This window comes from Gopherus evgoodei, chromosome 5 (assembly GCF_007399415.2).
Source record: "Gopherus evgoodei ecotype Sinaloan lineage chromosome 5, rGopEvg1_v1.p, whole genome shotgun sequence".
In the NCBI taxonomy this organism is placed as follows: domain Eukaryota; kingdom Metazoa; phylum Chordata; order Testudines; family Testudinidae; genus Gopherus; species Gopherus evgoodei.
In genome coordinates this window covers 107083305-107111127 of record NC_044326.1, presented here as the reverse complement: position 1 = coordinate 107111127, position 27823 = coordinate 107083305, and the positions used below count along the sequence as shown (strand labels likewise).

General features: G+C 40.6%; 1 protein-coding gene across 2 annotated transcripts in view; it reads left to right on the top strand.

Moving 5' to 3' along the window:
* Nucleotides 1–27823, top strand: part of UGT8 (UDP glycosyltransferase 8) — a 72357-nt gene that overhangs the window by 41200 nt on the left and 3334 nt on the right. For both annotated transcript variants that reach the window (XM_030564489.1, XM_030564490.1), the window contains exons 3-5: nt 12423–12565; nt 17425–17501; nt 23071–23290. In XM_030564489.1, coding sequence (XP_030420349.1) covers nt 12423–12565; nt 17425–17501; nt 23071–23290 — 440 coding nt within the window. The remainder of the gene's footprint in view (nt 1–12422; nt 12566–17424; nt 17502–23070; nt 23291–27823) is intronic.

Sequence of the window (27823 nt, the reverse complement as noted above, 5' to 3'; positions counted from 1 at the left end):
TCCCCTGTCCCTATCAGCTTCCTCCACTAACTTAACTTAAAGCTTGTTTTTACAGCATTCTTTGGGACTAGAGCTGTTGTAACTGTCACTGCAGATGTCTATCTTGATGTAAAAAATCACGTGATTTGCAGCCTAGCTCTAAGACTCTTTGTGTGGGAGAAGCAGGAATAAGCGAGCGCTGAAAAGAGCTGAGTATGTATGTGAATAGGGAATGCTGGGAACGTAGTCCCATTAACTGATGCCTGTTTGTAGCGTATTGTTCTTTTCCTCCACTTCAGCCTCCTGGAACAGTCATTGCTCATGTCAGGAGAAAAATGTGAAAAGGAAGAGAGTGAGAGAATAACTAGAATTAGGATCCTGGCATGTCCATTCTCTATGTAGCTTTCTGTGTGTCTTATCGTACAAGATGCCCCTTTCTTTAGTATCTGTGTGCTTTTGTGTGCTTGTAAAATGTGTTATATGTTATACCATTGTGGGGTTTAGATGCTGCTTATATTATTAGAACTGGGAGCACTAGCTGTTGGGAGTCTGAAAGGACAGGAAATAGGAAGGAGCGGGGAGGAGTTGAGGAGGCAGAGCGAGAGTTCCAGAGGGTGCAGCTGCAGGTTGGTAAAGAGGTTTCCACTGTAAAAATAAAATCCTGTTGAAGCTTGTTAATACCTTGCCTGGTTTGATACAACAACCATAAACATGAAATAACAACCATGATTCTGCCACAATGATACTGAGAAAATACCAAGTGCACAAATAGCTCTGTATGTCTGTTTTTCCAAGGGTGAGGAATCATTTGATAGGGATAACAATCAAAAACTTTTAAAATACGTTGATGGGATTTTTTATTTGTTTTGTTCTTTAAAAAATAATCAAGTGCACCCAAAGAGCATGTTCCATTGGGGATGTACCGCACTTGTTTGTGAAAGCAGCTGAGCAGTCTTTAGAGTTTTTCTTAAGAAGATGTTGATATTTTTAATGCATTAGGAAATCTCAAGTTAAAATAAATATAAAATATATAAACATCTGATAGTACATTGCAGATGTGGACAAAAAGTCACCACTATTATTATTGCACTATCAGACAGTGGGGGGCAGGTGAATGGCAATGAAATAATATCTTTATTTGTCTTCTATGTCAAATCCTAAAAGGGATGAAAATTCGAGTATTACTTTATGATACACTGCACCCATAACTTGTAGGGATTGGCAAACCAGTGGGCATAATAAATAATAAAATGAAAGAAGTTGAAGTTTATTAGAGTTGGTTGAATAATTCATTGGGATTTGTGTGTACACGCATGTTTTGGCTTTTTATTGTATACTAAACTTTATTTAATTATTTGACAATCTGTAATATATATAAACTTAAAACGCAGTAGAAGGATGCTGAGCTGAAAATCTTAAAAGGTATTGCAGAGGCTTTTTCATTACAAACTGAATGGGATGAGGGTTTCTGGAAGCAGATTTGTATGTAAACAATTTCTGCTGACTGGATATTATCATGACCTCATGCCCATAAAGAACTCTCACTGGAGTAAAGAGGACTGTAGAAGGACCCTTCAAGAATGTTACTGAGTTTAATTAAAGCAGACAAAGGAATGTAATGTGTTTGGAGGATGTCTGAATTGATATTGAGGAAACTCTGAAGAGTGCAGAGGAGAAAATGCATCACATTTCCCTGACCTAAAATAGTTCCTGCACTACCTAGATTGAGCACTGAATTTACAATAGCTCAGGACAACATGAATACCATTTAAACTGGATAGGGGAGGGGGGGAGTATGCTGATCCACCCTGAATGGATTTTGAAAGCCAGGAACTAAAGACATGTCAACACTACAAAATCAAGTCATCCTAACTTACATCAGCATACATCTGCCATAGTAATTACATCAGTTCTGCGTGTGTACACTTTGTTCCCTGGGTTGGCGGTGCATGTCCTCATCAGGTGTCCTTGCACCAACTGAATTGTCAGTGTGGGGAATTGTGGGATGGCTTCCGAAAGCCAGCAACAGTCAACATTGTCTACACTGGCACTGCGTCGACCTAAATACATCCACACTGACTCTATGCCTCTCATGGTAGTGGAGTTATGTAGCGGGCGAGTTACGTTGGCAGAGCAAAATTTTAGTGTAGACACTTACAGAGTTAAGTTGACATAAGCTGCCTTGCATTGATCTAACTCTGTAGTGTAGACCAGGGCTAAGTGTTTGCAGAAACACTGGTCCAGTGACTCACTCTGGCTAAATGTCAGCAATTTAAGACTCTTAGGCCAGGTTTACACTATAAACTTGCCATGCATCTGACGAAGTGGGTATTCACCCATGAAAGCTTATGCTCCAATACGTCTGTTAGTCTATAAGGTGCCACAGGACTCTTTGTCACTTTTTACAGATCCAGACTAACACGACTACCCCTCTGATACTATAAATTTACATCGGTATAACTTCATCACTCATCAGTTATACCAACCTAACTTCCAGTGTAGACAGTGCTATGTTGACGGGCATGCTTCTCGCATCAACATAGCTACTGCTTCTCGTGGGAGGTAGATTAACTACACTGATGGGAGATACTGCATCACTGTAGACCTGCTACTAGACTGCCTGCAACCTCACAAAATTAGGAGGAAACTTGGAGAGCAGCAACTGAGATCTGCAGGCTGGACTGACACAGGAGGAGAGTCACTGCCAATTAAAAAGTGTTGGGACCCATGCATGTACCAAAAAAAAAAAATGATGGCACTAAATAGAAAAGTAGTTGGTGGTGTTAGTGGAAAGAAGCAAAGAAAAGGAGCTGTAAGCCACTAGGAAATACCTCCCAGTGGAAAAATTTTGCCAAAAGCCAAAGAACCTTTTTTTGTGTAATGGCTTAGGATTTATTAGGTAAAAGGTGTATACAGCCCTTTACAATGTGCTCTTGGGGTTAGTAATCTGAGTTTCCTCTTAGAGAATGTCAGAAAGAGTTTTATCATTTATCATCTCTTTACCAGACAAGACTGTTTAGTGAAATGTGGAGAAACTGTAAATGGAGAGAGCGAGGCAGGGCCGTCCTTAGGCATAGGCAGAATAGGCAGCCACACAGGGCCTCACTCTGCCTGGGGGCACCACTCTGCAGGCAACCCAGACAGTGTAGAAGCAGGGATGCTGGGTCCTAGAGAGAGCCGAATGCAGCACAGTCTTAGGAATGGGATTGGCTGCTGGGGTCTCTGGGAAGGGGAGGGGGTAGAGGTTGGGGAAGGAGCTCACCTGTGAGTGTGACTCTTTCCCCCCGGCTGAGGTGAGGAGAGGCAGGCTCTGTGGCTCTGGAACCAGTATCCTTTGTTGTCCCCCATAACATCCATTCTTCTCCCCCCCGCCCCACGGAGCACCCCCTCCTTTCTCTCTCCTCCCCAGGAGCATCCCTCTCTCTCTCCTCCCTCCCCTCCATCAGGGCTTGGTTGGGTGAGGTGCTGGGGGATAGGTGGGGGGATGGCTGGCTGGCTGCCTGCTGAGGAATGAAAGTGAAAGTAACTCACTTCCTCGGCAGGCAGCCAGGATTGGAATGTCACACAGGGCTTGGCTGGGGTTAGCCAGATGTGTGAAAAATCAGGACAGGGGATTGGGGTACAGTGATCAGATATTCCTATTTTATAGGGACAGTCCCAATTTTGGGGTCTTTTTCTTATATAGGCTCCTTTTACCCCCCCCCCCCATCCCTGTCCTGATTTTTCACACTTTCTGTCTGGTCACTCTAGGTGGGGGTAATTGGTGCCTATATAAGACAAAACCCTAAATATTGGGACTGGCTCTATAAAATTAGGACATCTGGATCTGGCCACCCTAGCTGGGGAGCGCCTCTCCCCCGGGCTGGCAGCTGCCAGCGATCCATCTCATCCGGGGGGAGCTGCACAGGGCAGGATGAGCTGCTGTGGCTCCATGGGTGCCCCATCCCTGAGATCAGATGCTGTGCTAACTTCACCATGGTCCGTAAGGCTGGTGGTGGTGCCCATTGGCGTGTGATTGGACCTAAGGGTTTGCTGCTGCTGTTGCCACTCTGCACCCCAAGAGGTGGATTTTGGGGTCCTGCAGTTTTCCGCCTATCTTCTCCTCTACTGCAGCTGTTGGACCAGCAGGCTGGGGGGGTGAGCCAAGCATGAAAGCAGTACTGTGTTGCCATTTAGATTGTCATTTAACAACTTTGTTTGCCAAAAATTCTTGCTAACAATCCTGAATCCAATTTCAATATTTTTTTTTAAAAATCAATATCTTAGCCAAAAACAGAAAATTAAGTTGTTGACAATTATTAGTGACAGGTTTGGTTTGAGGCAGGGAGTGGGCCAGTTTTCATCAGAGAAACAAAAAATGTTGACTGACTTTCCTGTAGCCTATTACTCCTGATAAGAGCCCTCCAACAACTGTAATATGCTCATCTCCTTACTAGTGTATAAAACAGGGGTCGGCAACCTACGGCACACGTGTCAAAGGTGGCAGGTGAGCTGATTTTTGATGGTATGCAGCCGCAGGCTGAGCGGCTCAGCCCATCACTGCCCTGGGGTTCCGGCTGCTGCCCTATTGCCAGCTGGGATACCAGCCATCGGCCCCACTCAGCACCTGCTGCTGAGCAGGCCAGCTGAACCACTCAACCTGCTGTCAGCCTGGGGTTCCATTCACTCAGCCAGCAGCGGGCTGAGTGGGCTGGTGGCGGGCTGAGCAGGGCCGGTGGGGGGTTGAGTGGCTCAGTCTGCTGCCAGTCTGGGGTGCCAGCAGCACTCAGCCTACTGCTACTCCGGGGTTCCGGCTGCCGGCCCCTTGCCAGTCAGGAGCTCAGCTGCCAGCCCCACTCTGCCTCCTGCCAGCCTGGGTGAGCAGAATCCCAGGCTAGTAGCGAGCTGAGGGGTGGTTGGTGGCCGGGATCCTGGATGGCAGGAGTTGGTGGTCAGAACCCCAGACCAACAGCGGGCTGAGCAGGGCCTGGGATCCTTGTCTAGCATTACAGTGTGCTTAATTAAGTTAAACTGGTTTTAATAACGTGAATGTGGCAAGTTTTCCAATACTGTAAGCTTATGTTTGTGTTGCTAAGAGCAGATCAGGCACAGGGGCACCAGTTTAATAATCTCGCCTAGGGCACCATAAATCCTAAGGCCGGCCCTGGAGAGAGGGCTCAGGGATAGTGCAGGGAAATTGGCTTCACTTGCTGTTTCTGCCCAGTTGTGTGAGACCCTCTTGAAATTGACATTTGTCCCTTTTCTGGAAAGCACTTGAATAAAGGAATTTTAAAATGCCCAAAATGAAGACAAGGTAAAAAATGGTTGCAAACAGGCCAGGTCAGGGATCAGGCAGAGCTAACTGAACTTGTAAACAGAATGAAACCATGGCCATACTGAAGTCAATGGGAGTTTTGCCATTGACTTCAGTGGGGTCAGGTTTTCATTCAGGGCATTTCTCTCTCTTTCTAAAGATAAGGCTGTGACTGCAGTGTCACAGTAATTATGTTGGTAAAGCACTGTTTTTCATATTCTAAGGGCTCAGTTCATATTCTGTTTTTTTCAAATTCTATGTGCTAAGTTGCACATCTTAATATTTTATAATATGCATTAATAACAGAGTAATAGAAAATACTACATTTGTGCAGTGTGGCTCTGTTAATGTTTAGTAAACATCCATAACTGATTTGCGTCCTTCATTTTGCAACCTTAATGGTGTGTTAACACCAATTGTTTGGATTTAATTTCCTACTTTTTAAATAAAAATACTAAAGAGATAATGGGAAAGAATTATATATATATTAAAAAAAAGAAAATCTAGGAGAAAGCTATTGCAATTTATAAACTTTACAAGGAGAGTGTGTAAATTCCGGTTCTGCATTTCTTCAGCCCATATACCTTCTGATTATTATTTTTACATAATATTTATATGACAATAGTGACCAGAGGCCCCTGTGAAGGTTAAGGCCCCATAGTGCTATGCAAACAGATTTAAGGACACAGTCCCTTCACTGAACAGTTTACTATCTAAGAACACAATTTATCTGTTTTGTTATCTGCAACCCGTGCGCAGCACTTCTAATTTTCAGCACCAACCTGTGCTTAAAGGGGAGCTGCAGTCCAGGAAAATAGGACAGCAATATCCCTGAGTATGTTCCTTAGCTAGAGGCCTATGTAAGCCTTAAACAAATGGTATTAAGGTCAATCTGAATTCAGAGACCAGGATTTAGGCTCACTGAGTTCAGGGTGACCTGGACTTTTCTTGGGCTGGCACAGGTAACAGCAGCCCCTTAGAGCTATGCCTAAAAGAATAAGATTGTTCATTATTATTTGGCATCTTAGGGGACCAACCAAGTTTCCAGTGAAATCAGTGGGAGCCTTTTAATTGCATTATGTAGTAGTTGAATCAGGCCTTAAAAAGAATAAAAGACAAAACAGCCATATAATGAATTAGATGCTGTACAAAATTTTAGAAAGACAGTCCCTGTGCTGAATTGCTTAAAGCCCAAGTAGACAAGACAAATGTTAAATTTTGTTAGTACCTAACACCACTTGTATTATCTATCTTGTCTCGTTGGACTTACCTTTGGTTTACCTTGTAACAAACACCATAGCTGTTCACTGTTGTTCACATATTGGATGTCATGCATCATGGCATGAACCAGCTGTCTAATTCAGCCTAGCATAGGTACTGCTGTCTAAGCTACTGTTAATGTTTCTTTTATTTACTTTGAATCTCCTTAATTACAGAAGATAAACTCTACAGGATTTCTCTCAAGGATATGACTTTCTGTTGCTGGAAGAGAAAAATAAGTGAGCAATAGTGCCAGCTATGGTGTTTGTTGTCTTTGTTACAAGGGAAGCCTGTCATGTTTGGAATTCTGTTGCTTAAGATCAGTTAAAGTAAATACTCCGTGCCAGTGTCTGTGTCACACACTGTCCTCTTCTGCTTGTGTAATGGCATTGGATTGAAGGTGAGAAGCATAAGGGTGCCTAGCTGTAATATCTAAATCAACGACTATGGAGATATGGTTGATACTGTATAAGCAGGGCCCTACTAAATTAACGAATTCATGAAAAATGTGTCATGGACTATGAAATCTGGTCTTTTGTGTGCTTTTACCCTATACTATATAGATTTCACAGGGGAGACCAGCGTTTCTCAGAGCTGGGCAGCAGGAGAGCAGCAGCTGTTGGCTGGGTGACTCGCTCTGAAGGCAGTTCCCCACTAGTAGCAGTGCAGAAGTAAGGGTGGCAATACCATACCATGCTACCCTTACCTCTGCGCTGCTGCCATCAGAGCTGGGTGGCCAGGGAGTGGTGTCTGCTGATGGAGAGTTCAACTCTGAAGGCAGCAGTGCAGAAGGGTGGCAATACCATACCATCCTTACCTCTGCGTTACTGCTGGCAGCAACTCTGCCTTCAGAGCTGGGATACCAGCCAGCAGCGCAGAAGTAAGGGTAGCAGTACCGCAACCCCCCTGACAATAACCTTGTGACTTCCCCACAACTCCTTTTTGGGTCAGGACCTCTACAATTACAACACTGTGAAATTTTAATTTAAACATCTGAAATCATGAAATTTACACTCTTTAAAATTCAACGACCATGAAATTGACCAAAATGAGCCGTGAATTTCGTAGGTAATAAGTATAAGCAAAAGCAGCAAAGATCCAGACTAGCATGGCTACCCCTCTGAAGTATAAGCAATGCAAAGTTCCTGTGGTCTCGCTCTTTCTCTCTAGTTCTGAACATAATACTTTGCATTTCTCTAGTGCCTTTCATGAGATCTCAAAGTACTTTTCAGATGTTTATTAATTAATTAATAAAGCCCAAAACATCTTTGTAAAGTTACTATTCTTATGTCCATTTTCTCTATGGTGAAACTGAGGCATAAAGAGTTTAAATTAGCGGCTGAGGTAAAAATAGAACTAAGATCCTCTGACTTGCTGTCTTGTACTTTGGATACTTAGAAAAATCCCAGTTATAAGAATACATATATACTAAAGAGTTATATCACTGACCTCCTGATCAGAAAAAGGTCATCTGAGTGCACAATCTCAAGGGAAGTCAACGAGGCCTCTAAGGGCTGGTCTACACTGCGGGGGGAAATCAATCTAAGATACGCAACTTCAGCTCGTAGCTGAAGTCGAAGTATCTTAGATCGAATTACTACCTTTCTTCACACGCGGGGATCGATGTCCGCAGCTCCCCATGTCGACTCCGCTACCACCGTTCGAGTTGGTGGAGTTCCGGGATCGATAGGAGCTCATTCGGGGATCGATATATAGCATCTAGATGAGACGCGATATATCGATCCCCGAGAAATCGATTGCTACCCGCCGATACGGCAGGTAGTGAAGATATAGCCCTGGTCTTATAAAACAATAAAAATGGATGACTTCAACTAACAATATATGAACTGGTCATATGTCAAAATTGAACAGGTTTAAAGATACACCTCACACAACACCTCACATTACTGTTTCTGGAACAGCTTGTTCTAAAACACACAGGAAGGTGAAGCTATTCTCAATTTAGCCCTAAACAATACACAGGAAATGGTTACATTGAGCTATTATATAAAAATTACCATAATTTAATTAAGTTCAACGTTTTCAAGGGAAGAATTATACCAAAAATTAGCTCTGCGACACTAAAGTTTAAAAAGGAGGGCTTCCAAAAAATGAGGAAAGTAATCAAAAAGATCGAAGTATGGAAATTAAAAGTCTTAGGCTCAGGGTGGAGGCTAAAGGATACAATAACAGTCACAGAAGGAATGCAGATCCCCAGACAAAAAAGAATCAGGAAGGCAAGGGAAAAAATATGGTTAAGTGGCAAGATGTGACTCAAACAGGCATTCTTGAGAAAATGGAAATCATTTTTGCATTGTGTAGCAGGAGGCAGTTCACTGGCCACTGGTACACATGCTGTATTTTATTGGATGTCAGTTTTTGTGGTCTTATGTCCTAATGTATTAGTAAATTATATTTATACTGTTTGAGGTGCTGTTGACAGAACAAGCTGCACAGTGTAAACAGCCCGCTTGATTTTCCTTTTACTCAATTCTCATGCCCATTTCCTAATGCTATGTGGGAATTGTAATTGTGGGCCTTATAATAAGTCTTATGAAAATAGCAATGAATCATGGTTCCAAGAAATTAAATAGCATTCTGAAGACTAGGATATCTGAAAGGCATTGGTATCAGTTTATAACACTGCCTGACATCAGTTAGGATCTAAATAGGATTTGAGTTTGTGTTTCCAAAAGCAAAAGGCAAGTCTATTTAGCACACTGGCCTCTTGGTCTTATCTACCTTTTCTGATGACATTGTTCTCATGTTTGTTTTGGATTTCTGTTTAGCTAGCAACTCTTCTTTTTCTGATCTATAGAGATATTTTTACTCTGACTCTGCAGGGCTTTGCTATCACAGTATTCTTGGGAAGTTTTATCTGCTGGCTTGAGGTTATATAAACTTTATTTCAACAAAGTCAGCTGATGGGTTCAAATTTTGCTGTCTCTTTTTTCATAGTTTAACTGTTACAGTGAATAGGCAGATGACCCGTAATGGAAGAAAAAAGACTCTTACTGTGGAATTCCAGTGAAAACTAATACTGTACATTTCAATTGATTATTTTACACCCTGCATCAAAAACCGGGATCAATCAATAAAGAATTCTCCTGTGCTTCCTTCCTCTTGTTTATACAAACACCAGCTTGACCTTATTATATGTTTTCTGCTGACTATGACAAGAACAGGACAAATTACTTAATATCACCTTTGTGTTCTTTTCGAGGGGAATGTGTCCAATTCTGAACTCTGGAAGACTTTCTGCACAAAATTCCATCCAAAAAATCTGACTCTTTCTGCGACTGCACACACCAGCTGTATTTTAAAATTACTTTTTCAATATTAATTACCCGAAGCTGCTAACTGGTTTTTGCTTATTGTATTAAAAACTAAGAGTGCAATCCTGACTCTATTGAAGCTAATGGCAAACCTCACACTGAATTCAGTAGAGCCATGGTTTCATCTTACTTGGTGGTGAAAATAAACATTAATACTGTTGCTGTTTTTCTTATGACTAAATCCTTTCCAACAAGTGACTGATGAATTGTGGAACAATTCTGATATCCATTATGATGAATTGTTTGGGAAACATTCTGTTTGCAGGCCCTTCTTCAATATTAGTAGTATTTTCTGTCACTTGTATGCTTCTGTGGGAATATATTATATTTGAAAAGTAGCAGTAAACATTTCATGTAGCATCCAATACAATTATTAGCCATTGAAATACTACCTTTCATAAAAGGTTTGATGCTGCTTTGCAAATATAACCACTGAAAGTTCCAGTCAGTGCCAAAAAGTTCTGCTGATTGTGGAAGAAGTGCTGTCACCTTCGCCTCCTTACACAGTAGATTACAGATGGACTGCTACTTGCAGTACATTTGGAAAGTGAAAATGACCTTGACTTAATAAAATTAGCATGTGTTGTATTGTTCATTCTCTCTCTCCCTCTCCCCCCGGCCCTCCACCCAATTGCCTCTAGTTATCAGCAAATTGAGTTTATTTAATAATACACAGTGGAGACTGGCTTCTCCATTGACTGAGAATGTGTTGTTATCAAAAAACATTTTCAAAATGTAAATCCTTCTCCCCTGTAGGCAGGTGAATGTCCCACAGTAAACAGGCTTGTCTAATGCCTAGTGGGCGAGATACCTTGAGCTACTGCCATGCTAGGGGAGGGCTGATTTTACTTGAGTTCATTAGTGGAGGTAGTGAATCATTCCCTCAGGCAACTGATCCTGCCCTCTTCCCTGCAGTGCCACCTGCTTTAGTGATGGGCAGATCATCTGTGTGTCCCTTGGAGGAAAGGTGTTGTGTTGACACGTGGCCAGACTTTCCATTTTTGGAAGCCCTGTGCCCTGAAGTTCTGAGGGGCAGAATCTGGATTAACCTGGAGATGAATGGGTGCTTGTGCAGTAATGACAAGGCTTTAGTTGTGTCTATGTACTATAAGAAGGCATCCCAGTCTGTGGCTACTGTTTTTTCAGTAGGTAATGTCAGGTGATTAATTTTTTTTAATCGGACAGCATATTTCTCATGTAATTCATTGCAGATTCACAATTTATATTAGCTTACACTGAAGGATGAATCTGAAAATCCCTTAAATTCCTAAGCGTTAATAGTTATGTACACTTTCACCTCTTCCACTGTTACATTGCTTGTTAGAGGTGTATATAGTTTTTGCATGAATGAGTTTTGCAGAAATGCCATTGCAAGGAGCTTGCTGTTTAGAGAATATTTAGAGGAACTAAAGAAACAGTGGTAAAACATATGTGTACAGTGTAAGAAAACTAACTATTTGCATATTGTATATCTTGTATCATATAGTGCTTTAGTGTCAGAACTGAAGAAATTTGCCTTTGGTATATTTGTATATTTTAATATAGTCTTCATAGTGAAATTCTGATTTAACTGCAGTCAATGTGGGGGTTTGCCTTTAACTTCAATGATGTCAATATTTCAGCTTCGGTTTTTAACTTGTGTAGAAGGGTCGATTGTTTTGGGGCCAATGTTATTTATAATAATTGTTTTTATGTCTTTGGAATGCTGCACATGGCTATCTGAATAAACTAAAGAGGAGTTCAGTGAAGTTCAAAGGTAAAGAAGTATCTAAGTCTAGAATCTGGCTATTGCCTAGGGATTACCAAAATAAAATAGCTTGTGAAGTGAACATTTGTTGTTCGGTACTGTTAACCGCCAATTCTATAAGAAGAAATTATCTGTTTCTCCAAATCCCTAGTTCTGTACTCTTTGTACTTATAACAACCTAACAAATATCTTTGCCTTTTTACAAAAACCCTCTATTTAAAGTTCCTTCCCTTCTTTGATTAAGGCCAAACCTCAGATCTGGGTTTAGTTTAGGGCTTTATTCATATATTCATATATCTGTTCTTGTGCATCTGTAGGCTCATGAGCTGATTTTTCAAAATACAGACCATGTGTACCTGTCTATCTGAGATCAGATGCAAATCTGCTTATATATGTAAACAATATTTGTTACCTTAACAAATTAGGAAAGACTCTCTTGGCCTGTGAATTGGCTGTTAATTAAAGGCTTACTTAACCCAAACTAGGGATAAATTTAATATTAATAGAAGTACTTGTGGCAACTTAGAGACTAACAAATTATTTGAGTCTCTAGGGTGCCACAAGTACTCCTGTTCTTTTTGCGGATACAGACTAACGCGGCTGCTACTCTGAAACCTTTAATATTAATAACTGTTCAAAATATCAGTTATGTAGTCTGATCTTTTGGTTATTATAGTTCCAAAATTAAAATGCCTCGTGAAGCACTGCTAAACTGTGCAGTGACTGACAGACAGATTTCCAGTATGCAATGGTAATTTTATTCTGATGCTTTTTTCACGATGCTCAGTGCAAATGTTTGTTTCCACAGGATCTTCAAACATGGGTGAATGGTGCTGATGAAAATGGCTTTGTCCTTGTCTCATTTGGAGCTGGAGTGAAATATTTGTCAGAAGACATAGCAAATAAATTAGCATATGCCCTGGCAAGACTTCCTCAAAGGGTTATCTGGAGGTAAGAACTATAGTATAATACACATCTGAGGTAGATTTGAAGGTTTCTCACCTCATATTTGGGCTGTCCTGGTTTGGAAGCAAATTGAAGTTGAGATACATAATGTAGATAGCAGCAAAGAATCCTGTGGCACCTTATAGACTAACAGACGTTTTGGAGCATGAGCTTTCGTGGGTGAATACCCACTTCCTCAGATGCATGCATCTGAGGAAGTGGGTATTCACCCACGAAAGCTCATGCTCCAAAACGTCTGTTAGTCTATAAGGTGCCACAGGATTCTTTGCTGCTTTTACAGATCCAGACTAACACGGCTACCCTCTGATACTTGACATAATGTAGATAGGCAGGATAGCAGGAAGGAGTTAATTCTTTCATGAAGGTGATATTTACTGCCCTTTTTTAACCTCCCTCCCCACTTTCTCACAGAAGTTGGATTTGCAGCACTGTCCTTGTAGTCAGAAACACAGTAGTCTCCTAGCAGAGTGCAGTTCAGGTTATATTCAAGCACTGGGATGTAAGTCAGAAAAAAAGATAGGACCAATATGAGGAACTTTGTGAGGGTATGTAACATTTGAGGCTTTAAACATAACTGCTAGCTAAAGACCTCATATAGGAATTGGGGATGACATTATCCTGTTGACTTATGTTGGGGATGGGGTCAAGGAAACAAACATGACAGTAAGGAAGGAGAAAGGGCGGTGTGTGAACAAGAACCTTTGTTCAGGTAGGAAATTCTTGTCCTCTGAACTCTCCTCTCTCCTTTGTCTCCATTTGTCTCAGTCTGTCTGTCTGTCTTCCTTGCCTGCAGCTCCCTGTTGTTTGTGTTGCCCCTCATCCTTGTCTTTATCTTGCCTGTTAAACACAAAGAGGGAAAGAGAAATATCTCTCTCTTTGCTTGGCTGGAGTGATTAATAGATCACATGGATGTGGAAACTCCTCTGTGTACGCATAAGGCATCCTCACCATCTCACTTGGAAACTTAGAAATCTCCCCCAGGTCTCAGACTGGTCCATAGGTACTTGCATTCCTTAGCTTGCTGCGTAACAATTATTAGGTAGGAGCGGGTGAGAAATTTTGCATTTCCAGCATCTCCTGGTTTGAGCTATAGAGCCACTCATTTACTATCAGTGAAAGCAGTTTTGTTAAATGCAAATGTTTAACAGCACACAGCAGTGCAACACAACAATTCAGAACAGGAAATGAAGCATATTAATCCTAAATCTCCCTTCTGGAGTCTGCTCAGGATGAGGGAGTAGCACTTTATATAAAATATATCAAATTTCCCTTCTCCAGAAGAGAAACATTTCATTGCCTTCTGGTAGCTATTATTCCTGCAGTCATTTTTAATGGACATTTGTAGTTATGTTTGCTGTATTTATTCTTAATTAACATGATTATTACTAAACAGCATTGAACAGAGTGATCCAGTGTTCTGGCCCCTCCCTGTCCCTTTCTTTATGTTGAAGTTTTATTTTTGTCTCAAAAGTGACAAGCTTTGCACAGTAATCTAAAACATCATTGCCCGTAAGAGAAGAAACACCAAGCGGGCACAGATTATTTAGAAAACAACAAACAGCCTGAGCATAATGCTGCTCACTCTAACTCACCCTCCCTTAGGAGCTGCTGGTATTCAAGAAGGCAGCAGGTTCCTGCAGCAGTTAATTTCAGCTTCAGCCAGTGAAAATGACCAAAGACACAGAGTAGATCAGCTTTGCCCTTTTATAACCTCCCGGTCTCCTATGTCAGGAGAATCCCTGATCAGCCTTCTTAGGTGATCACAGACCCCTACCAGCCGACTTGTTGCTAGGTGACCTCTTCTCTGACAAACTAGTTCCTTCTGGGCAGGAGGAAAAAAAAAAGAATATTTTAAACCAACTCTATTTACGAGCTTATCACTACTCAATGGCTTTTTGGCGCAATATTACAAGGCTGCTGGTCCAGTAATTTTTTTTTGTGGGATGGCTGAAAAAGAGATGAATACCAACAGAAATTATTACATTTTTCTTGCTTGTCGTGGTCTCCACTTCAGTTTTAGACACTCAGTAAAGTGTACTGATTTTCAGAAGACCTGAACATCCAGGGCTCCCATTGGCTTTAATGGGAGCTGCTTAGTCCTCAGCACTTTAGAAAATCGGGGCTACTTAATTAATTAGGTGCCTAAATATGAATTTAGGAATTTACGTTACATACCCATGTTCTTCTGATCATTCACCTCTGAAGTCTCTTCCTGAGTTTGAAGTGGGTGTGTTGCGCAGAGAGCAGTGGAAGCATTTCAAAGACATACTGACAGTACATCTTAAAAAGGGAGGCACCAACCCAACAAACTGGGAGGACTTGGCACAGAAAAGAACACAGTGGCACCACACCATACACCAAGCCACAGGGGGAAGTCAGTTTGAGGAGAACAGACATGCTCATGAGACAGAGAAGTGACAAAGGAGGAAAGAAAGGGTACAACAGTCCAGCCAACAACTGTGTCTCCTCCAAGACTACACCTATCACTTCTGTGGGAAAATCTGCAGGGCAAGAATTGGGCGCCTCATCCACTTAAAAAGTCACCAGTGAACCCCCTTGGCAGACATCATCTTCACATTGAGGGATAGCCAAAGAAGTGGATCTTGTATAACTGACCTTTTAAGAAAAATACTTCTGCTTGTCATTACCCTTTTCTGTGTTAAATGGGGAAAGAGAAGGAGTATGATAAATAAAAGTAGTTAGGTAAATCTCTTTTATTGCTTCCCTATATATATTCTCCATGAAATTGTAGCCAAAGACCATAACATAATTTATTTTTTACTTTATATGTTTTTGGTAAATAGCAATGCTTATTAAGAAATGCACAGAATGTGTAGACTAAATAGTGAAAGCCATACAATGATGTATTATTTATTTAACTGGTAACATGAGGGTGCTCCTTCTTTTCCAACTAACAACGATATTCTGGGTCAAATAAACTCTGAAATCAAAGGTCCTTAACCCAAGATATGGCTGAGCAAACAGGGAGCTCCCCAAGTAGTTATTATGTTCTGCTTTCTCTCCCCCTTCTATTAAATGTGTTACGATTGACTGCTATAAATCCATAAGCACTTTCATAATTATCAATCCATATTCCTACAGGTTGGGATTTTCAAATCAGTTTAAGAGAGTTAAGACACTCAACTGCCTTTGAAAATCTTAGCCACAGTAAATATGGCTGCCTCTCGTTCTGATTCCCTGCCTGCACCCAAGTCTTTGTATTGTTAGGACCTAAGGGAGGTTTCATAACTGCAAAGGGAAGTCACACACTGAGCTGTGTTTGTTATGGTTATTTTGATGGGGAGTTCTGAGTAGAGGGATTTATATAGTAGTAGTCAGTCAGAGTAGCTTTATTAATATTTTCTCATTCAACAAAATGCCCATAGAGAGATTATACAAACATTCTGCTCTGTTTAATAATAGACTTCAGCTTATCAATGGGTCACAGCTGAGAATACCAGATTCAGGGCAAACTGCAGAGAAATAGGGCAGACTCGCCCTGCAAACTGGTGGTTATTCTATCATTAGATTGTACCAAGCCATTAACAAAAATAAACTTCTATCTCCGGTTAACTCTGGTTAACAAGAAGTCAAAAATGGCATTTCAGCACTTATTTCACCACCCAGACACTAGATTTTATGATGAGTCGTTTTTGATAACCAATTTAACCAAACAAAGGGTTTTTCTGATCCCAAGAGATCAGCCATATACTCAGGTCAATATATAACTCAGATCTTACCCAATAATCATGCTGTTGCCAATCCTTTAGTAATTAAAATCCAAAGGTTTATTTATAAAGAAGAGGAGAATTGAAATGGTGACAGAAATCATACATACAAGTGATTGCAAAGTTCTTATATTAGATTTGAAGCAGTGATGGAATAAACTTGCAAAAGTCTCTCTGGAAATTACTGAAATGGCTTGGGGGTCATCAAATCCTTGTTTAGAGCTTCATCCAGAGAAATGAAGCAGGAAATGAAGACAAAATGGAGCTGTTGCCAGGGTCTTTTATTTCCTATACCATGTGACTGGAATTTTACTATCCCAGACAAAGTTCACAGTCTCAGTTTGCCAGAAATTACAGGCAAAAGATGGAGTCCAAGGTCGCATGTCAAGTCACATACTATTACATGGCTGCAGGAGCAGCAATTGCCCACTTGGAGGCTAAGGCGTCCACAGGAAGACTTGCTGTGTGGGATAAGCTTCTTCTATGCCCCTTGTGAGAGTCAATTGCCTTTGAATGGCCATCAACACAAAGCTGTCTGGCTTCAATGATGATTTTACCTGGTGGGTGTTCCTCCTGGAACAAACACATTTGAGATATAGATCTATAGCCAGTATTCATAACTTCAGATACAGAGATGATATATGGATTTAAACAGAATAATCATCTTTAGAAAAACATAGCTTTTCCATTCACCTTACATGACATACTTTATACAAGATTTGTTGCAATTGTCTAAAAGAGGCAATATCAATTATATAAATGGTCATGTTTCAATTGTACAGCATCACACAGGGGATTTGTAGGGTATTAATAAAAAACTATACTGTCATTACGCAAATCAGACACACATATTTATCTGTCAGCCAGAGAGTAGGAAAACTAAATAACTGAAATTACTCTGTAGTTATTGGTCAATTACTTTGTACCATTGGAACTATCTGACCTGCTGACACAAATCCAATTCCATATAATGGTACATAAATAAATCCTTTCCCCATGTGAATGACCATTTTTAATATTGAGGGATCATTTGATTTGAATGTGTGTTTCAAGTCTATCAGTTTCAGAACTTTTGAGAATTTATTTTGAAAGATTGCTGTCTGCTGTGCATTTTAGGTTTTCAGGAAGCAAGCCGAAGAATTTAGGAAACAATACAAAACTCAGAGAATGGTTACCACAAAATGACCTCCTTGGTGAGTACAAAATGTGGTGAAAGCTTGCTTTTTTAAAAAACAAAGTACATGCAGTTGACAGTGCTGTAAAATTTGTTATTTTAAAACAACCAACTTCTATACCAGAAATAGTGCAGTAAGAATGTAGAACTCAGAATGAACTCAAGGTAAATAAAACACTTTTTATGCTCTGAGTGCAAAAGAAAAATAATAATCCTGTGCTAATTAGTGAAGTTTGTCATGTATTGAGAATATAACTGAAGGAGAAAAAAACATAAACAGACTTCCATTTTCAGTTGCTTACACTTTCTGAAAAGTTCTCCATTCCATCTGTAAATTTCCATGGTGGTTCTCAACCAGAGGGATTTGTTTGCTTGTTTTACATGTTTGCTTGCTTTTTGGCTGGGGGAGTTTCAACAAAATCCAAACCTTTAAAATTTGAAAATTTAAATATGCCACTTATCTGGAGGGCTTCTCGTGCTAATAATTTACAAGCAAGCAAAATCTAATTGATTTCAGTGTTTAAAATCTCAAGGAAAACTTTTTCAGAACATTATGACACCAAAGATCAGGTCCTGCTATCTTTCCTCAGTTTTCCCATCACTGAAGTGATAATTGATTAGTTAATGTTTGTACAACTCTTTGAGTATATAAAGTGCTAGCTAAGACAAATTATTATTATCATTGGGTTGAAAGACATTCATTTTTGGTTAAATAACATTGGTCTACAATTTTTGAGAAGTCGTCTGCTTCAGAGATAAAATGTGATATTTATTATGTATTTTGATGTGCTGAATTCAAATATGACAATTAAAACAACTGATTGGCTACTGTTTCTAAGATATTTAAGTTTTTACATTTTATGTCTATATATATTGTGTAGATAGTAGAGTTTTAATCATAAATTGTAAACCTAGGTCTTTTCATATGTTTATGGTTGGTTTACATGATAATATTTCACCTGTCCTGTTTATGTAACACTTTAAAAATCAGCAAAAGGTTTCTATAAATAAAATTTATTATGAAACAAAAGGCAAAAAACTATTATGTACATAGTTAGTCCTATTCAGTGTCTACTCGGACGCTTCTTGGCTTGTCTCTTGTATTCATTAAATGGAGCATCTCTTGTCACTGTCCAGGAATAGTCTGCAAGCATTGATGGGCTCCTTTTGTCCTGATAGCCTGCCAGGAGATTCCACTGCTGTAGTCTGGAGCCCAACAGCTCTGCCTTACTCTTGGGTAGTTCCAAATCCCTGACAAGGTCATTCAGTTCACCTTGTGTTATGAGGTGTAGTTCAGAGGAGGAGGATGGGAGAAAATGTGGGTCCTGTGACATGATGGTTCAGGACCAGAAGTTTCATCCTCTTCCTCTTCCTCGTCTGACTCAAGTGAGAATGATTCTGGTGCATCAGACCGGCAGTCCTTCTCCGTGGGGTACTGGGCGTATAGCTAATGGAATGTTTGGATAATGCACAGTCCACTTTTCTTCTTTGACACACCTTTCCCAACTGGAGGCACCATGCAGAAGTAACAATTGCTGGTATGATCTGTTGGCTCTCTCTAAATCATTGGCACTGCAAAAGGCATAGATTTCCTTTTCCTGTTCAACCATTGGCGAAGATTTGTTGCACAAGTGTTGCAGCATATATGTGGGGCCCACCTCTTGTCCTGATCTCCAGTTTTGTAGCCAAAATAAAGGTGATAGGCTTTCTTAACCATAGTGATTATACTGCGCTTTTGTGATGCAAAAGTCACTTCACCACAAACAGAGCAGACGTTATCTGCACTGTTCACACAAGTACGAGGCATCTCTGCTCACTTTGGCTAAACAGAAAAGTGTCCCTTTACAAAATCAAACACTGACAAATAAGAGATCACGACACTGTATGATTTCTAGAGCTGATATAGGGCAATTTGTTCAGCAGAGTGATGTAAGCTTCGTTATGATTGCATCATCCATGACTTCTAGGAATAACATGATGCAATTCCTATCATGTATGACGCAATACCAGCTTCAGATTGCATCATTCATTATTTTGCCTAAAAAGCAAGTACTGTCCAAACCCAGTCATAGATTTATTCATAGATCCAGTCAAAGATGTATTTTAGTCGTTTCTGGTTTAAAGTGAGATCCCTTCCCTTTATAACTCATTTATCCTCCGCCATTCCCAAGTCAAGGGTCGTATATACTGACCCAATAGCATATCTTGAAAACTAGAGCCAATCAACAATTTTAAGCATCATTTTCATTGTCAGTGACCCAGAATTAGTAAAGTTGGACTACATTATTTCAGAAGCATTTTGGCTGTAGAGCAGTGTAATCAAATGGCTTGAAATTAGGGCCTCCAAAAGAACCAAAGACTGTGCCATCTTTAGTTAAGTGCTTACAACATCTTGGTGTCTGACAGTTGGATTGCTGCAAAGATAGTAATGATGCTCCCAGTGAAAAGGTCAACAACTGAAAATAATCATGGCTTTGACTCAGTCAGTGACTTTTATTGGCCAGAATTCTGCAAGAGAATTTGCAGCACTTGGAAAACCACTCAGGAATACCCAAACACAAAATTTGATGAATTCACTAATTTGATGAATTCATCACTTCAGTCATCTGGCAGTTTCTCTTACACAAAACGTTGCCCATCTCCTGTATTTCTTAACTCCTCCACAAATGCATGTGCCTGGACTGTCGTGTAAAGTCACCACCACAACCATGACTGTTCCTCAAAACTATACAATTTTCTTTCTTAAACACAAGGGCTAAACTAAGTCAGGTGTATCTTCAGTGGCTGTTCACTGTCTTCCCTAGTCAGATAAAGTGTAAATCAATAAATTATTATTTTATTTATTTATTTATTTATGCATTTATTATTTGTATTGTGGTAGTGGCTAGAGGCCTGGCTCCCTAAGAGTGGGCTCTATATAAACATAAAACCAAAGTATGTTCCTTGCCCCAAAGAGCTTATAGTATGTTACACGTTTTATTCCTTTTACCTCTGTAAAAATCCCTTTATCAGTCCAACAAAACATAGTCCTGATCCAAAGCTTTTGAATTTGTTAGAAAAACTCCTATTGAATTCAATGGACTGTGGACCAGGCCACATCTGAGCAAAGGGAAACCTGTGATCTATCTGCACCTATATGTATGTAATATACCAGAGAAGACACAAATTCCTTGCTTAAATTGGGATGAAAGAGGACGCCAGTGGAGTCTGCTTTAAAGCTCCTGTCTTGAGCCAAGACCATCCTCTTGGTCAGAGTTGCTGAGGTCTATAAGATCACTGTCCTTCTCTCCTTCCCCAGTCTCATCTCTATGTATTTCCCTAATGGTTGGTTCTATTAAAACTAAGATGGCCAAGTAGTAGGTCATTCATAGAACTTCATTAGCCCACCTCCAAGAGAGCTGAGAGGACTCAAGAGATAGGATTTATTTTACATTTCTTTTAGTTTCATAGCTGATTTAAAAAAAATACAGGACTTTTTGACCTTCATAAATGGGACAACTGCACTGAAGAAAGCTTTATACGCTGCAAAAGCTATGCAATCATGAGATAATATTTTAAGAAGAGAAGTCCCTTATGTAGAAATTTTCTAGAATCATGATATCTTGGAACACTGCTTACTTGTAACTATTAGTAAGTTGAGTACTATATGCTGTTTGCTTTACCAGCAACACTTCAAATATGCAGTCTTTGCTGATGTTTTCAGTGAAAATTCAGAAACATGCAGACACACACACAATTGATCGAAACCTGAGGAATGTGGATGTGTGGCAATATAGTTATATATTTGCTCCTTGTTCCTACCAAAGCATTATCAGGCATAGGATGTGGATTACAAATTGATAACAAACTCTCTCAGTTTATTTATCAGGGTATTCAGCCATAGCTATGTTATCTAAGCACCCGAGAAATAAGAAGTCAAACAACTGTATCTCAGACATAAGTTTCTTTTTAAAGAATGTTTAAGATTTATTCCCATGAGCTTTTTTACTTTGTGTCAACAGTGTATGAAAACACTGCTGAGCTTAGGACCCAATGAAGCTTATGGTTGCTTCTAGGTTACTTAGAAGTTGTTGTAAAACAATGCCAGTCTAAAGATTCTTTCTGAGGAGTAACATTAAAAAGTAAGTAAATAAGTGGGTGGGGGAGGGTGGGGGGTGAGTGAGAAAGAGAGAGAGAGAGAGAGAGAGAGAGTGTATTAATTATAATGTAGTGATGAGGCAAATGAGTTGTAACTAAAGTAGTTTTGTTGTAGTAACCACATTGCACTGAGTCAAATTCTTCTATTTAATACAATAATATATTGTTATTGTTACAGTCAGACCATTTTACCCCAAATAGATTAATTTTCTGTCACTAAAACCTCCTATTTTTTATGAATGGAACTAGGCTGTTCTCAGTGGTGGCGAATGACAGAACAAGAAGTAATGGTCTCAAGTTGCAGTGGGGAAGGTCTAGGTTGGATATAGGAAACACTATTTCACTAGCAAGGTGGGGAAGCACTGGAATGGGTTACCTAGGTGGTGGAATTTCCATTCTTAGAGGTTCTTAAGGCCAGGCTTGACAAAGCCCTGTCTGGGATGATTTAATTGGTGTTGGTCCTGCTTTGAGCAGGGGATTGGACTAGATGACCTCTTGGGGTCTCTTCCAACACTAATATTCTATGATTCTCTGAATTCTTGGGGATAAGGGTTCTTTCCTTGGTTCATTTATAATGCAAAGTTAGCATGTACCAATGGTAATAATCAACAACAGTCAGTTAAAAATAATCAGCTTTTGTTCCTCATGGAACTGATGTTTTATTTAGATAAAAGTAAATACAAGGCTTTACAGGATGCTCCAATTCAATTCCATTATTCCATCAACTTTCCCAGCAAATCAGAGTAACCTGAAACCACTCAGTGCTACTTTCCACTCTAAACAGAAACCTGAGGAAAGGATACCTGGAATGTGCATCTTTGTGCTGCTCAGGGGATACCATGTGAACGTAACTTCAGGGTCTTCTAGAGTCATCTAGTCAGAATCCTCAATATCATACTTAATGTTTATATTAGTTATTTTAAACCATGTGTGTGAAATGAGATTTCATTTGTTGAATATACCCCATCTTGTACGTTGGACTATAAGGAATGAAAAAACAACGACTGCAACATTTCTGTGGCCTAAATATGTGAGCACATATGTAACTTCAAGCAATTGTGTGCACTTCCTGAACGGAAGTCAGAAATTTGAAAGGAGCTGTGATATACTCAGATTTATTAAACCATTTTATACTGTGCCTCACAAAATCTTATTTGAAAAAATCGTTCAAATTGGTTTGGACAAAAACAGAGGCTTGGAAACTAAGGATAATGATAAATGGCAATATATTAATTTGGCAGAGGGAGGCATCCAGTAGGGAGCTGGTTTTGTTTAACCCATTCACCAATGAACCAATAAAACAGCACACTATTCAAATAATACTTGATTGGGAAGAGTTGCTGAATGTGGTAATTGGTCTTTTCTATTTCTAATTTCGGTAATTTTATGTTACATAATATACATGTTTTTAAAGCATTTTCTTTCCTTTACTTCTCTTCTCCTTTCTGTAGGTCATACTAACATTAAAGCCTTCCTTAGCCATGGTGGTCTGAACAGTATTTTTGAAACCATGTACCATGGAGTACCTGTGGTGGGAATTCCCCTCTTTGGAGACCACTATGATACTATGACCCGAGTGCAGGCCAAAGGCATGGGAATATTATTAAACTGGAAGACAATTACTGAGGATGAACTATATGAAGCACTGGTGAAAGTCATTAATGATCCCAGGTAAGAAAAAAAAATTTTTTTAATTGTCATTGTAGGTCAAATCTTTATGCAAATAAGGATTTGTATGCACAAATATTTAAGTAAATGGAGATTTCTGCACACAGCTGTGGTCCTGCCTGGTTGTCCAATATGCACAAAGAAATTCAGGAATTATGGATACACAAAAAGTCATTCCTTTAAAATGTGGTCCTATACATAATGCAGACAAATCTTTCAAATAATTAGTACTCTGTCTGCCATATTAAAAATCATTATCCTAATTTACTTTTCTTGTTAGCATGTAGTACCAAATGAAGATCCCTGACCATTAATCCTATATTTCTCAAGGATAACAACCGGCCCTTTTCCCACACACTTTATCCTTCTCTGTAAAGCAAAGCATCTGTATATCTGTCTTGATGGAATCACTATGAATCAGTAGTAACATGTAGAATGGTCATTTTTTGCTATGTTGACAGAGAGGTTTAAAGATATTTTATGCATATACTTGGCTCCATCAGCTGGAATATTTGAATTGTAGCTGATCCAAAATTGTTGTCTGTGTCCTATGGTGTAAGGGATACAAAAGAGTAACCTTGCCTTGTCTTGTCTGCCCACAGCTTGGTTTAGAATAAACACAAAGTTCTCTTTTCTCATCCCAGAAGCAGATTTATCTTGGGGCAGAGGTGTGTCATTCAAGCTGTTCAATAAAATATTATCATTTCTACAAAGAATTATGAATCTGAGGTCTTGAGTTTCTCTCATAATTCAGCTGGACTCAATAATATCACGGGTTCATAAGCTGGCTTCTATGTTGGCATGTCTGGAACTACAATTGTCAAGTTTTCATCTGCAGGCACTTCAGTTTGTCACATATATTAGTCACTTCAGTCTGATTCTATTTGCTTACCATTACTCTTATATCTGAAGTCCTCTTTCACTTAGTGGCTAGAGGACAAGTCTTTCTGGCTGAATTTGCTCACGGATGTCCCTTTAATTTACACAGTTGTCATGACAGACACTTTGGACGAAGAACAGGAGTACTTGTGGCACCTTGGAAACTATGTACATTGGCCAAACCGGACAGTCCCTGCGTAAAAGAATAAATGGACACAAATCAGATGTCAAGAATTATAACATTCAAAAACCAGTCGGAGAACACTTAAATCTCCCTGGTCACTCGATTACAGACCTAAAAGTTGCAATATTACAACAACCAACAAACTTCAAAGACAGACTCCAACAAGAGACTGTTGAATGGGAATTAATTTGCAAAATGGACACCATTAAATTAGGCTTGAATAAAGACTGGGATTGAATGGGTCATTACACAAAGTAAAACTATTTCCCCATGTTTATTCTCTCCCCCGACTCCCCGTTCCTCACAACTTCTTGTCAACTGCTGCAAATGGACCATTTTGATTACCACTACAAAAAGTTTTTTTCTCACTTGCTGGTAATAGCTCACCTTAACATATCACTCTCGTTACTGTGTGTATGGTAACACCCATTGTTTCATGTTCTGTGTGTGTGTGTATATATATATATATCTTCCTACTGTATTTTCTACTGTAGCCCACAAAAATTTATGCTCAAATAAATTTGTTAGTCTCTAAGGTGCCACAAATACTCCTGTTCTTTTTGCGGATACAGACTAACACGGCTGCTACTCTGAAACTTTGGATGAAGTATCCACTTGTCTTGTAGCAGAGAGAGCTTTCTCTTTTGACAGGCTGGAGACTGAATGATCTGGCATGTTATTACTATTCAATGACAGGATGAAGGGCAAGATATTAAGGATCCAAAGACATAATAGCACCACAGAGGCACATGTAAACAGAGTGTCATGAAGAACATTGATGAGGCAGCCAAAGACTACTCTGTCTCTTGTGCACAGAAGGCATTAACTGTTCCTATTGACCTTTATATTGAATGAGTCTTGCATTCTAAGAAAACACTGGGTATGTCTACACTACGGGATTATTCCGATTTTACATAAACCGGTTTTGTAAAACAGATTGTATAAAATCGAGTGCACGCGGCCACACTAAGCACATTAATTCAGTGGTGTACGTCCAGGAATCGAGGCTAGTGTTGATTGCTGGAGCGTTGCACTGTGGGTAGCTATCCCAAAGCTATCCCATAGTTCCCACAGTCTCCCCCACCCCTTGGAATTCTGGGTTGAGATTCCAATGCATGATGGTGCAAAAACAGTGTCGCGGGTGATTCTGGGTAAATGTCGTCACTCATTCCTTCCTCCGTGAAAGCAACGGCAGACAATCATTTTGCGCCCTTTTCCCCTGGATTGCCCTGGCAGATGCCATAACATGGCAACCATGGAGCCTGTTTTGCCTTTTGTCACTGTCACCGTATGTGTACTGGATGCCGGTGACAGAGGCGGTACTGCAGCGCTACACAGCAGCATTCATTTGCCTTTGCAAGATAGCAGAGACGGTTATCAGTCATTCTGTACCGTCTGCTGCTATCATGGGTGCTCCTGGCTGGCGTTCGCTGAGGTTGGCCCGGGGCGCGAAGACAAAAATGAGAATGACTCCCTGGGTCATTCCCTCCTTTATGTTGTATCTAAAAATAGAGTGAGTCCTGCCTAGAATATGGGGCAAGTGTACTAGAGAACCAGTGTACCAGAAAGCACAGCTGCTCCATGTCAGATCCCGCAGAAATGATGAGCTGCATGCCATTCTAGGGGGTGCCCCTGCAACAACCCCACCCGTTGCTTCCCTCCTCCTCCAACCCTCCTGGGCTACTGTGGCAGTGTCCCCTCATTTGTGATATGAAGTAATAAAGAATGCCGGAATAAGAAACACTGACCTTTTAGTGAGATAAAATGAGAGGGAAGCAGCCTCCAGCTGCTATGATAGTCCAGGCAGGACATTAAACGGTGGAGGGGAGAGGTCCCCAGCATCCCACTGCTCTGATAGTCCAGGCAGTACAGAATCTTTTCTTTAGACATGAAAGGGCGGGGGGGGGGCGCTGATGAAGCTCAGCCCCCAGTTGCTATGATGAGGACAGTTACCAGCCATTCTGTACCATCTGCCGGGAATGACCGGGAGTCATTCCTATTTTTACCCAGGCGCCCCCGGCCGACCTCATCTGAGGCCAGCCAGGAGCACTCACGGGATGATGACGAGGACGGTTACCAGTCCTTCTGCACTGTACCATCTGCCACCAGGGAACAGACGGGAGAGGATGCAGCTGTTGAGTGCTGCAGCACCGCGTCTACCAGCAGCATGCAGTAGACATATGGTGACATTGAAAAAAGTCAAGAAACGATTTTTTTCCCTTTTCTTTCATGGGGGGAGGAGGGGGTAAATTGACAAGCTATACCCTGAACCACCCTGGACGATGTGTTTGACCCTACAGGCATTGGGAGCTCAGCCAAGAATGCAAATGCTTTTTGGAGACTGCGGGGACTGTGGTATAGCTGGAGTCCTTGGTACTCTCTCCCTGCCTCCATGAGCGTCCATTTGATTCTTTGGCTTTCCGTTACACTTGTCACACAGCACCGCACTGTGGACTCTGTATCATAGCCTGGAGATTGTTTTCAAACGCTTTGGAATTTCATCTTCTGTAACGGAGCTCTGATAGAACAGATTTGTCTTCCCATACAGCGATCAGATCCAGTATCTCCCGTACGGTCCATGCTGGAGCTCTTTTTAGATTTGGGACTGCATCGCCACCCGTGCTGATCAGAGCTCCACGCTGGGCTAACAGGAAATTAAATTCAAAAGTTTGCGGGGCTTTTCCTGTCTGCCTGGCCACTGCATCCGAGTTCAGATTGCTTTCCAGAGTGGTCACAATGGTGCACTGTGGGATACCGCCCGGAGGCCAATACCGTCGATTTGCGGCCACACTAACCCTAATCCGACATGGCAATACTGATTTCAGAGCTACTCCTCTCATCGGGGAGGGGTACAGAAATTGGTTTAAAGAGCCCTTTATATCGATATAAAGGGCCTCGTTGTGTGGACGGGTGCAGGGTTAAATCGGTTTAATGCTGCTAAATTCGGTTTAAACGCATAGTGTAGACCAGGCCACTGACTGATTCAGAGTTACTGTCAGCCACGGGAGTGGGAATATCACCAGTTCACATCTACGATGATTTATCAAAAATGCAGAATCTGTGAAAGGGTCCTGATGGCGTCCCAAACAAACAGGAAGGCAGAGGTATTCTTTTCCAGATTTTAGAGACCTTTATATCTGGGGGTTCCACCAAGCATATGGCTTCTCTTCTGTCTCCATCTGCAGGGTACAAGAAGTTACATCCATTCTGGGCTTGCAGAAAAGGACCTGGAGAAGTCACATTAACAGATAATAAATCACTATAAGCTGTTAGCAACCTGTGGTGAACAAAAGCATGTTGGTTTTATAGCCTGAGATGTTTCACTTAGTCTTGTTATAGTGACAAACTCACGCTGTCATCAAGACTACTGCCGTTGGTGACAGCTCGCATTCTCAGGGAGTGTGCCTGTGTTCACACTGTAGCTAATGTAAGAAAATCAACTGCTAAACCGAGTGATTAGAGTACTGCTTAAT